This window comes from Pagrus major, chromosome 12 (genome assembly GCF_040436345.1).
Source record: "Pagrus major chromosome 12, Pma_NU_1.0".
NCBI classification, from domain to species: Eukaryota; Metazoa; Chordata; class Actinopteri; order Spariformes; family Sparidae; genus Pagrus; species Pagrus major.
Window position 1 is genome coordinate 24,722,935 of NC_133226.1, and position 13,421 is coordinate 24,736,355.

At 41.9% G+C, this 13,421-nt stretch overlaps 1 protein-coding gene across 1 annotated transcript in view; it reads left to right on the forward strand.

The window, feature by feature from the left end:
• Nucleotides 1–1,442: 1,442 nt before the first annotated feature.
• lamc3 (laminin, gamma 3) overlaps nt 1,443–13,421 on the forward strand; it is a 116,116-nt gene continuing 104,137 nt past the window's right edge. Inside the window, exons 1-2 of the mRNA XM_073478265.1 lie at nt 1,443–1,818; nt 10,634–10,938. Of these exons, the coding sequence (XP_073334366.1) occupies nt 1,443–1,818; nt 10,634–10,938 (681 nt within the window). The remainder of the gene's footprint in view (nt 1,819–10,633; nt 10,939–13,421) is intronic.

Sequence of the window (13,421 nt, forward strand, 5' to 3'; positions counted from 1 at the left end):
GTGAAATGTGTTATAGAGAAGTGAATGTTCTCAATAGAGTATCAAACCTCACAAGAAAACAAGAAAGTTAAGGAGGGATACACTTTTTATGTATATATAAAGATTTTAGTATTTTCTTACCTCCACCAAGGAGGTCATGTTTTCTCCCATGTCCTTCTGTTTGGTTCAGGGTTTGTTGGTTGGTTGGTTTGTCAGCAGGATTACACAAAAACTACTTAACAGAAAACCTCAAAACTTGGATGCAGGTTGGGTCTTGGCCAAGAATAGACCCCATTAACTTTTGGTTTGGATCTGGATAAAGGATGGATCCAAGATTCTTCATTTTCTTTAACATTTTGACATGTTCAGTCGCATGGATCTTGTTGAAAAGTACAATTTGATGCAGATCCAAATAAACATTTTAATATGTTTAATTTGATATTGCATTAAGCATGAATGATTGAATTTTCTTGTCATAGAACCTAAATACACTCAGTAAATCTCACTTGGTAATTAGTTAAAATCCAATATAGTTTTTAACAAAAAGGTTGTTAATTTGGTGACTGCAGTGACTCACAGTTACTTGTCACAGTTTCCTCACCTTTTATTTGATGGTTAAGTCTGATCAAACACTGATGGATGGGTTCCATACTGAAGGACCCCGAGCAGTTCGAGTGAATTACAGTGATATGCACACCACTTCTCACTTCTCATGATATCTGGGCCTTGAGCGAATCTTGCTGGAAAAAGCCAGCTGGAGTCTTGCACACACTATTTTTATAAATAAATTGTCCCTTTAGGTCACAGAGCTCCCCTGAGCGTCATCCCTTTATGGAGATGACCCGTGCCTACTGAAATATTCCCGACAGTTTTAGCACGTCTAGTCTTCTACTGTGAATCACTGGAGTCAGCGTTTACCAGAACGTCCTGCTCTGGGGCCAACTGCCAAGTACATTTATCACCGTATCGATGATATTGTGGGTTCCTGTAAGTGGTGAATGCAGGTGCTAGCGTACTCTCTATCTCAAAGCCCAGAGGTGTAACAACCTCAGTGCTGCATTATTTAAAGATGTAATAGAATGTGTTTTTCCTGTCAAATGAGAATCTTTTTATTTTTTTTTACATTTGAAGCTAAAGGTGTTGCGGTTCATGGGTTGACCAGCAGGTGGAGGAAGTTTTCATGGACTTCTTCTACCCTCCAGCCCCCACCCGAGTCCCTCCTCTGCCTGCCTCATGCTGCCCCTGATGAGAGGAGTTCCTGCACAAACTTCATTCCACTCCACAGAGGGGGAACATATGTTGGAGACTTAACAGAGAGAGTCAAACTAAGCTCTCAGACTGGACTTCCTTTTTTTGTTCTTGGATTACTTCTCTCAAGTCAGGGTCTTAATGCGTTTTTTTGTGCCTTCACACCAGAGTACATGAATGTGGAGGTGTAAATGAGATTGTAACTGCCTGTAGACATGGATACATCCTTTGCTTTGGCCCTCCTGCTCTCTCTTCATCTGCACTGCCACCTCCTCGTCTGGGCCGCAATGGACTCCTGCTATGATGAGGAGGAGGGCGCCCCGAGCCGCTGCATGCCCAAATTCGAGAACCTTGCCTTCAATCGCACAGTGGTGGCATCAAACGTGTGCGGCTCCCCACCTGAGGACTACTGCATGCAGACGGGCTCCACGCGCTCGTGCCACCACTGTGACGCATCAGACCCAGAACTGAGCCACAACGCCAGCCTCCTGACAGACTTCCACAGGAGTGAGGAGAACACATGGTGGCAGAGCCAGTCCATGTATTTTGGCATCCAGAACCCCAATTCTGTCAACCTCACCCTCCACCTGGGTAAGAGCACAGCAGCCCGTCCACAGTTCAGTCTGACCCCCAGATTTCTTTAGTTTGACTTTCCTCAACTTGTAGGGGAGGAGGGGGGAGGGATCTGGGTCAAGTATGTCTATGCTGAGGACTCAGTTATGGTTTCTGTTCCTATAATGCTGCATATAACTTCCTAAGTGCTTGAAATCTTTTCATATGAGCTGCATTCGCTGTATCCCTGAGTAGAATATGGATATCGGTTAGAGCTTTAATGTATTAAGAGGCTTCTGATGGGATTTCACAGAGTTTCACAAAGTTTCCCTTCACACCAGTTGCGTGTAAGAGTTTACAGATTTCTTCGCTTTCCTTCTCTGTGCAACTTTACTTTGTTCACTTTCTGGCAGTTAATTGATTGGCAAAATCTCTAATACAAAACAGCTGTGCTTAACAAACACGAGTTGTGTTATTCAGTCGCGGCTCTGGCTGTCTTAATAAAAAACAATTTGGCTTAGACATGGCTTAGACCTGGAGAGTTTGTGAACGCTTAGCCACAAGGGCATGTCTGAGAATTTGGTAGGATTTAAAGTGGAAGAGAAGCAAACACACAAACACACACAGTTGCATCTGATATGCCTGGACAACAACTGAGTTATGGCCAAGCGCCGGCCCACGGTTACTCTCGTTCAGCCCACATGAAGCCATGGAGCATTGGTGATGAACCCGCCTGAGTCTGGTTTGCACAATACAGTCGTAACTCAAGTTGATGAGGCTTATTTTGCGGTGTAATTTGGGTGAGAACTCTACTAGGACACAACCACAACACACAGCCTTCATAGAAACATGTCTCCATTATGATTTGGGCCAGATGATGCCCCCACAAATCAACCCTTTTATGTCACTCTGTCAACATTTCACATTGGAAAATTCAAAGTTAATCTTCTGCTACAGGCTCAATTTAGAGTTTAATGTTAACTCATCTCATCAAAACAACATTATGTCTTGAAAACGTGGAGTAAACATGTATGTAACGCTGTGATCCTGCCTTCTCACTGAAATAAAGTGCAGAAACAAGTGAAGGGGGGGGCGGAGTGGCTGAGACAGAGACACCATTCACCCTGTCACAACACACTGTAACGTCAACATGATGTTGAAGCGGTTATTTTAAGGTAAAAAAGTTATATAATGTTCAATATTTTTAATACAGGAGGAGCAAAGGAGGACCAACTGAAGTTAGCCCAAGCATTAACATAAACTGCATCTGGAATTCAAAAGATACACTTACATCAAGGGGAAGTAACTTCCATTAACCCCCCAGCCAGAGTCATTTTTGCATAGCCAGGGACTCTGTCAGCAGGTCTACTGTCACTTGATATTATGCTAATTTTCCCTACATGAAACTTTTTTCACAAAACTTTTGGATCCCCTCAGAAATGCATCTGAAGCTAAATTTAGCCTTTGGAAGTTTTGAAATGTGGTCAAACACCTCAGGTTATGAAAGTTATTGTCAAATTTTATAATCATCAAAAACATCACAGCTCAGTATCTAAACGGATCAGTTTAGACCAGCAGTTGAGAAAGACTTCTTGTTCACCTTCTCCATCTGCACTGCTTTAAAGTAGACATATTATGCACACCTCCCGGTTCATAATTTTATTTTTGGGTTACTACTAGAAAAGGTGTACATGCTTTAACGCTCTGATTTAGCTCCTGTCTCTTTAAGGGCCTCCGAATACCCACTTTCCTCTGATTGGTCAGCTCACACACGCCTGAGCCAGAACTGCCAACAACAACACCAGAGCAGTTGTGCTTAATTCATTCTTACGTGCAAACTTCATCGACTTAAAGGCAGGGCTACTGACGAGGCGTTTCAGGAGCAGTGTTTTCTGTGAGAGAGAGGAGCTCCTGTTGGTGTGGACTTTGACCTTCTAGACATTCAAGACCTTTTACATGCACTAGAACCTGTAAATACCTCCATAAAACATCAGGGGAAGGAAAAAACAGAAAAGCTCAAGGTCTTCTTTAATTGAGACATCGTATGATGCAATAGAAAGCACAAATGCATCGTTGAGTAAAACTAAGATTTAGAATAACGAAGCAATTATGTGAGAAGGAGAGCGTAATGGATTGGGTAAAAGAAGAGGATTCATAACTGCAATATCTTATGGCATGAGGTGAAATGAGCCAAACTCTTAAAGGACAGTTTAATGGTAGTGCAAATGATTTCTTTTACTTCTCTGACAGTAGTTCAATGTGGACACTTTTCTTTTGTTCAGCTTTTGAAAAAGCCTATAGCCCGTTACTTACGTGCAAGTACAATATCTGGGTCAACTGTCTGGTGGTTAGGATAAGGATAGATCTGGGCTGGGTAAAGCAAGTAAAATCAGGTAGAATAAGGTTCAGACAGAGTGAAATGTGGAAGCCATAAACCTGAATAATTAAACTTCACTTGATTTGTGCCGGGCTCGGAGGAGAACCTGGTTCAAAGCAAATTATGCAACCATCCACCACTTCCACCACGCCGCTTTATTCCAGTGTTTCTAATACAAGTTTTGAGGATTACCTCCTTCACGCATTCTCTTCCTTTCGAGAAAATGCTTTTGACTCACTTTTTTTGTACACTGTGTACATATTTGCATTTGAAGACATTCCTCATTTCACCAAATTTTATGGGCGCAGCTTGAGCCATTAGCATCATTATCCCATTACCATGCTGCGGAAAAACTGCTGAAATAACTAACGGAGCACATTTGTCACTTTAACTGAATTAAACTGTGGCGATTAATGTTACAAAGCACTAATACAAATCTTTCTATGAAATTACCTTTCCCACTTCCATTTATTTTGCTGGGCTGTGTGCGTGTCTGTGTGTGTGTAACAGAGGGTATCAGCATGTACACAATTCGGGAACTTGACGAATATGGCTCTAGGCCACCCTTTATTATTGAACTAAATTAAAACCAAATACATTCTACTCAAAATTAATATATTTTTGGAGAGAGCACCTTTAATAAATTGAGCTTAATCACAGAGGTTGGAAAAAGCACTTCCTGTTATGTTTAATCAGTCCTCTCTTTGGTTTTTTACTCTCCTCTGGTTCTGCTCATGACAAACAGCCTATTCCTCCAAAAGCTGAATATATTACAGAATCAAGAGAAGTCACCAGTGACTTCCCTGTATTGTGCCACGGGCAGGTTGCTAACAAGCCAGAAAACTCAAAACAAATCGACTTACACAGCCAAACGATTACTCTTCCGTTTAATTTCGAAAGAATAGTTTGACATTTTGGGGAATTGCGCTTATAGGCTTTCTGAGAAGAGCGATACCACTCTCATATCTGTCCGTCGAATATGAAGCTGGAGCCAGGAGACGGATAGCTTAGCTTAGCAGAAAGACTGGAAACAAGGTGAAAACAACAGGCTAAACGATGGTCTGTAAAAGCTCACTAACTAACGTGTTATATCTTGTGTGTTTGATACGTTGCTTCTCGCCGCTGTTGTGCAGCTGTCAGTTAAGCAGTCGAGGTTTCAGGAAGTCACTTTTTACCAGACAGACTGGTGTGATTGGTATCAGTCTTCTCATTCAATTCTTGCAAAGGAAGGGTATTTCCCAAAATGTCAAACTACTCCTTGAAAACTAGAATAAACTCTGACTGTATTCAAAAGAACGCAATGTACCAAACTATTGAGAAACTTCTACTCGGTATCAAAGAAGTGAATTCAACTTCCAGCGAGTTTACACTTGCTAAGTCGTGCAGGGAATCCAACACAGTGAGCATGAAAATGTGTGGTAAAAAATGTTCACTGATAATAAACTGTTGACCTAGTGTGTTCATGTACTTGGGGGAAAATTAGAAATGAGGAAAATATCTGTTACTCTGAGGTAGAACAATGATCTGTCCATGTTATGCCCTGTTTTCAGCTAATCTGTGCAGGGGTAGACTCCACGCCTTCCCTCTCTGTGCAGGATAAATGGCTGAAAATGGATGGTTAGATAGATATTTATAAAAGAAATGTTGACCCTTTCCAGCCATGACTAGTAAGAAAACTAAACTTTTCTGTTGATATGGTGAGCTTGTTAGCAGACTCTTCCATCAGTCACTTGGAGTTGTCTCCCTGGCCACCTGGCGAGGGTTGACTCTCCTTTTAGCTCTATTTTTGGCTTCCACCAATTCCTGAGGGGAAATACCTGACTCTTTAGCTGCTAAATGCTAAATGCTACATCATGTTTTCCAGCTGCCATTTAAGAGGCATACGGGGGGGTCAGACAATGTAAACATTGGTTATGAGTCTCAATTCAATACAGATGCCTCTACATGACCAGAAGCCAAAAGGACTGGCTCTTTCTAAATGGGGCCTAGTAGTATTTCATGGCTGTCATCTGGTCAGATTCCACACAGTATCATTACATAATGAGGGAATGCTGATAACTTAACTATATTTCTTTTTCCAAGCAACCGGATCTATTAACTGTAGGCTACATTTAGGCTAACCTAGGTGTATGGTAAATGTTTAAAAAATGTAATATATATATATATATATAAATCATCATTAATATATGGTAAATCTATAGTGAAGTTAACTTTAGTTGAATGAAATGCTTTATAAACATTTATTAGGTGATTGCAAAGGTTTATAATTGCAGTCAGTTTTACTTTTACAGCCCAGAATCACAAATCACATTTTGCCTCGGGGTGGCTCTACACTCTGTACCGACCTCCCTCTGCCCTTAGACCCTCAGTTCAGATAAGGAAAAGTCTTTTAACCTGGGTAAAATAAAGGGAAGAAACCTCAAAAGAATCACCTTTAACTTCATCCTCTTTGTATATGCGTGTGTGTGTTTGGACTTCCAGCAATCAATCAGCGCAGACAGCTCCTGTTTGAAACTAGAAATTTTCTTGACAGGTCACATTTTTCTGCCTCCACCTCCGTAGGTGGAGAGTGGGCGCCTCCCCGTCTTCAAAGAAACAAGAGACAAGGGACAAAATGATGACAGAAGTTGGAAATGTCAGAGCTTTGACCGTACAGGAACCGTTGTATCACGTGCTCTGCGAGCGAGAAGTGCCTCCGTCAAATGGAGAATATCGATTTCCGATAGCGAGCAGATGTCTGGCTGTGTTTTGAGGCTTTGTTGTTTATAATCTCAGGCTATTTCTTTTCCTCGGGAAAGGTGCCAACGCCGCTTCTGCTGCTGCTGCTGCTGCAGAGGTATGTCCTGTGTTGTCTGGAGGGTTTGTTATTCTTCAGACGATCCCAACACCCACAAGTCTGTCTGCCTCAGACTGAATTGACCTTTGCCCCCTTCTGCACATCTCCCAAACATGTGTTTTCTCTTCACTTGATGCTTTGGATTAGTCCAACATTCTTGAAAGAGGGGAAATTATGTTTTTATAGCAGAATTTTATGCAACTGAACATCCCTAAATTTTGTATGTGTGGCATCCCTTTGTTCCATGTGAAAGCGCTGTGATCCATCTGGGCCGCCGGTGGGGGGTGTCCTCGACATTACTGTTTTCTTTTGCCTCTCCAAACAAAGCGAGCTCCCTCTGAGGGGAATTCAGGCAAATGCAGGGATGATAAACACAGCGGTAGGATGTAGGGACGCATACTGCAGCCAGGTCAGAGTGGGTCTGCGGAAGAGTAGAAAGAGATGGGGGGGGGTGGAGAGAGCCGGGCTGCTTCGAGGGGAGTAAACAAAACATAATGAGGAAGGGAGGAAGAAAAAAAAGAGAATGCAGGCTGGTTTGCTGGTGAGGAATTGGGGTCAGATTTTTCCCACAAGTCTTGAGAAACACACACACGTAGATTTGAACGGCACACATTGATGTCCACAGCTGGTTCTCATTGAGCACCGTCAGAGAAAAGCAACATCCTGTCTCAGATGTAAAACAATTACAAAAGTCTGCCGCAGTTGGCATGACGCTCTCACAGCCAGATTATTGGCATGCACACGAGATCCCGCTCTTCTGTTCTCTTCCATTCTTAAACTTTGCGACGCAGCACGATTAGAAGATAAACCCACTCATCCATGTGTTTGCTGATCACCAAAAATCTCAGCTTGGAGTGAATAGATTGTAAATACTGAGTCTGCAGCACTTGTGGTGAGTTTAGTCTCAGCGCCTCTCAGAGCAGCTGTGTTAGGTTGACACGAGTGACTCAGAGCGGGTCAGACTGCTGCTCCTCTGCTAGCTCCCAGCCTTTTACCCTTAAAGTTGTCCAAATAGTCGTTTTTATTAGCCTGTCTGTGCGCGACGTGAGCAGCTGTGGTTTCATTTGCGATGCCACACGACTCTGGACCAGCCCTGTAAAAGTCACAACAGGCTGTTTTTTTTACTGGGTTTTCCAAACTCATATTAATTTTCAGTGGTAAAAGACGTGTCGCTCGGCGAACAAAGAGAGACTTCTGCTTCAAACTGAGCTGTCCAAACTGCAAAAATAAAGTGTGAAATCTATCATAAGGTGGTTTTTCTCCATAGATATTTTTTTGTTGTATGCTACTGTGCTGGCTTAAAAGCTTAAAAAAAACCCGTCTGCTGTTCCCATATAAACTCTGATGAATATACAGTGCACTCCTGAAAGAGGATCAATCACGAATCATTAAACATCATGCATAAAAAAAAACATACAAATATCCTTTGCAATTAGTCTGCATTTCATCACGGGGGACATCCAACAAATGTTTCATGTTCTGCCTCTTTTATGTTTTTGCCTCAGTCCCCGCGGGGCTGTGCTCACCTCACGCAGGGAGTAAATGAAAGCTAAATGATCTTAGTTCTCCTACAGGAAAGATACCATTAGAGAATGCTGCAGAGACAAGAGACAGCGATGCCGAGTTCTGACTTGGCAGGGAAAAAGCAACAGATGTCATTATGGCTGTAGCCGTGGATGGCATCCCTCTACGAATGCGCCGAGCGGCTGAGACTTAGTATCTAATGATGTAGAAAAAAATCCCCATGAGTGCAATGAAGAAGCCTGTTAAGAGAATTTCTCCATGTTACCTCTCACTCCAGTTCTCAATATGACTTCAGCTTGTGTCTGCCCAGTTAATCCCCCTGTAAAGCTGCACAACATTTGGCAGATCCTTAATGTTTATTCATATGCAGGAAGTATAACTCCGCGAGTGTCCCCGATATGGCCTCCAAGATTATTGTTTGAAGTGTCCACACTGAGTAAACAATGGGAGGAAACGACACCGCTCGATCACGAGGAGATTTTTGTGTTTGTTTAGCGATCGGGCGAGAAGATGTCCACTTTCTCACAAAAAAACAACAACCGTGCTGCAAATGAACGACTTCCCCGCTCCAGTTTTTGCACTCTGGGAAGCATCGTGAAGAAAAAAGGCTTGCATTAATGCAATATGCAAAAAAAAGATTCCAAAATGCATTCTCTCCTAACTTTTTTTTCCTCTCTTTTAATTAAACATGTACCTGGGAGACTCATCCCTCTGCTTATTATGCACCAAAATTACTTTTCAGACATTTCTCCAGTCACAATGCAACACCAATTACTGCGCAACCTAGTCGAATCTGCTAAATCCCCCAACGCCAACTCAAATGGAAATCTGGGTATATCTCCTCGTTTGCTTCGGATCTTTCCAGACGCAGAGACTGTCCTCTGAAAACCCGTTTTCCCTTTTTTGCAGATTGAAGTTGAATCACTGCTTTAGGGGGAATTTATACAAACCTCCGACACGTCTTCTCTTTCCCTCTCTTTTTTCTCTCCATGCCCCCCAAATGGCTGATGCACTACTAAAACTTCACCTCAGATATATAATTCAATCAATAGGTTTAATTCTACGCCACGCTCGCCCCAGCCCCATGACACTCATTAGCGTTTTGCATGTTCGACCAATCACTTTTCTATTGATTTGATCTGCTGCTTTCCTGTCGCACATCAAATGTTGCGTCAGACTGTATTCTCCACCCGACTTTGACTTTCTTTAGGTACAGTTTTCAATTTGCTGTTGTGACTACGCTGTGCTTATGGTCTGGTTAAGGTTTAGGCAAAAAAAAACACTGTGGCTTACATTATTTTTCTGGTTGCCGCAAACACAACAGAAGATGACTGCTTGTCAAAACTATCATTTTATTTTTTGCTACAAACACAGCTGGAAATTGTCCCAAGCAGTGGCAGACTCAGGATGTTTGAGGGGCATGAAAAAAACAATGCTGGCACCAGCTGTATGTGGTGGGGCACCAGCACCCAGACAGATACATTAATAAGAGATAGAGGGGCACCCTAGAGGGTGATTTATCATGTTTTTATCCCTCATCCAAAATATCCAGTGGTTTCACACTTACATAGGTTGAAAGTCAGGTCATAAACATGTTATGTCAACGTGAAATTAAACTTATTGAAGAAATGCCAATTAAGTATGCATGACGCAAACACATTTGAACCTATCTTCTGGTGACTGTGCAGGCATTCTAACCACAGATTTGACAATACAGGCTTTTTTCCCCTCTCTATGTTTTTGCACTCATTGGCCCATTCTGTCCCACAGTTAATATAAGGCTGTCTCTTTCCCTTTGACCTATGTTTCACTTCTGGGGCCCATTATGATCTGGATAATGAGAGAATAATCCTGGGTATTCTTCTACTCCTGCAGGAATGACATTCATTTACCCCGCGTAGGGGAAATTAAGTCTATCCCCCATTGTTTTCCTTCTTTCTATAATGCAATTATGTCCTTTTTTTTTCTTCTTTGCTCCTGGGCCCTAAACTATCACCCCCCATATTTGTCTCTTACATAAGCAGCCCTGATCTAACTGTGGAACTACAATGGATCTCGTCCTAACAGTAATTCTTTCAGTGATTCCATTCAAAGCTAATCATATCCGTTCTCTACAGGGAAGGCTTTCGAGATAACCTATATTCGATTGAAATTCTACACCAGTCGGCCAGAGAGCTTCGCCATCTACAAGCGCACAGAACGGGACGGGCCCTGGTTGCCTTACCAGTATTACAGCGCCTCTTGTGCGAAGACCTATGGCAAGGACGCTAAGGCTTACATTCGCCCAGGAGACGACGAGAGGATGGCTCTATGCACGGACGAGTTCAGCGACATCTCGCCGCTCACTGGAGGGAACGTGGCTTTCTCCACCCTGGAGGGACGGCCCAGCGCTTACAACTTCGACCAAAGCTTGGTGCTGCAGGTGAGTTCATATTTTGTTGTGTATTATGTATGAATAGAAACCCTGTGTTCCCTTTCTTTTCACATATTTTGGTTTACACGGCTCCACTCTCATCCGTCACTCAAAGTGTTTTGCAGATAAATCACATCTACCTGGAAAGCTGTCACAAACATCTAATAACACCGATTGTACAGATTTGACTGTTGCAAAGGGAAAAACAACTTTTCATGACATGAATTAATGCAAAACTCGTATATTTTTCAGAGACAAATGTTTTATTTTGGTTCAACTGGAAATCATTTAACTGTTTACTTCTGTTTAATGCCTCTTGTTTGCTTCTTTTTCATGGATTCATTTTATGCTTTTATTTGTATTATTGTGTCATTTAAACCCAGTACAAACAGGCTTACAAGACACAATTATTTACAGACAGAGAGCAGAATCCAGAGTAGCAACAAAATAATAAACCATTTTGTCATTTTTCCAAGCAAAAACAAAACAAAAGCAGCCAATTTACAAGCATCAAAACTTAATAAAAAATGTCATTATGTGTCTGTCAGTGTACCAAAACACTTCTTGATTTTGAGGAGACATTTCATTTCGAATATATATTCAGAACTCATCAAAATGAAGACAAAACAGAAGGATTTATTCTTGACATCCCAATCGGCAGACTAAACGCTAGTCAAGTGCAATTTCTGCCAAACTACTATGTTGCAACTTTCCATTTGTTTAGGTTGAATTTTCTATTCCTCTCTTTTGGCACAATGTTGTTTTTTGGTCGCCACACTCACAGATAAATAGTTCAACTCCCTGTGACAAATAGCTGGTTTTGGTTTCCTCTTTTTGCCGCTTAAACGCCTGGAAATATTTCCAGGTGGTGTGACTCGGTCTCCGGTTGGCCGTTTGGCAGCCTTGTTGGCTGTAATAGCGCCACTACCTCCACCTCCTGCTGTGACACATGGCTAATAAGCACACAATACGAACGTGATAGGCCACGTTTGGTACATATGTCAACCTTGGATATAACTGTGGTTGTGGAAATGTTAACTGCTCACATAACATCCTGGCAACTGGGTTGTTCTCAACTTCTCCTAATTTGCACAATTCACACAACCTGTTTTCCTCCTGAATATTTGATGTTGGATCCGGGTATCGCTGACCATCCTGATGTATATTTTTCAAAACTTATGGAAAAGGAACGTGTCTGAGTTTGACAATGCAACCAACTTTCTTTTAAAAGAAAAAAAAAAAAGAGTTATTTTTTTCTTCTAAAACCCAAAGGCTGCTCTCATCACACAGATAGCATGTTAGCGCCTCGAGCATCGACTGCATCATCAAACGCTTTTCAATCAACACTTTTACGCAAACAAACAAGCAAACCATAGCTATGCACATATGCAGCATGCCTTCGAGCCATTTTTTCAAAGCATGCTGAAGGGAATCTAATGTTATGTTTAGCTCTGATTAACATTGATGAAGCTGTGAGGAGGCTGTGCTGAATTAATGGCAGCCCCTTGAGAGGGAGCCTGGCAGGGGTGGGCACAGTAAAGCGTGGCTAAAAATGAGTAAATAAGGCACTTAATGCAGCCGCTCCCTTTTTTTCTTTGATGGGGCTGTGAGTATCCTGCATATTGCATCTGCCAATGCATTTGCTCTGCGTCACCACATTAGTGGAAAAACTTCTTCCGACTTCTTGTTAGTTATTGCTGTGGATCTGAGCCGTTGTGTGTGTAGATCAGTGACTGTATCTGTCATAAGAGGAAATTCTATGCAGCAGTACTTCCAGATCTCAGCATTACGTACTGTCACCTGTCAAGGACCAAAGAATACAGTAAAAAATAACCTTGTCACAACAAATTAAGTATGATGGCTAATTAGAGCGTCTTCTGAAGGAGGATATGTCACCAGAATACAATTTATGGCAGTTAGGGTTTCTGCAAACCGCTGATATGTTCACATTTGTATGTGTCACATATACCATATTGACATTTTTATCAATATGTGCCATATCACGTTGCCATTACATGTTTTTGACCTGGCTTTCATATCAGGAAGTGGAGGGGATGCTGGTGAAGTCAACATTTGTAGGTTGTGACACCACAAGATTATTATTAAGGACAACTTTGACCAAAGCAGGTATTTTAAACGGAAACATGATATTCTCCTAATCCTAACAAGTGGTTTTTGTGCTTAATCCTAACCAGAGCATAAGCACAGCGTAGCCATGACATAAAATTGAAACTTGTGCCTTAAAAAAGCACAAACTGCATCATAAAGAAAGGTAAAGTTTCAATATATCTGTGGTTTGCAGACAGGTACATTGCAAACATTTATTCTGGCGATCGGGTTGCTCCATTTCTAAGCAGATGAAACGTGTTTGTGTGGCAAGAAAAAGTCAATCGCTATGTAAAAGTCCAGACAGAAGTGATAATGGAAGCATACGTCACGCGCCAGCAGATTATTTATTCATTTATTTATGCATTTATTCTGAGACAGTAAAA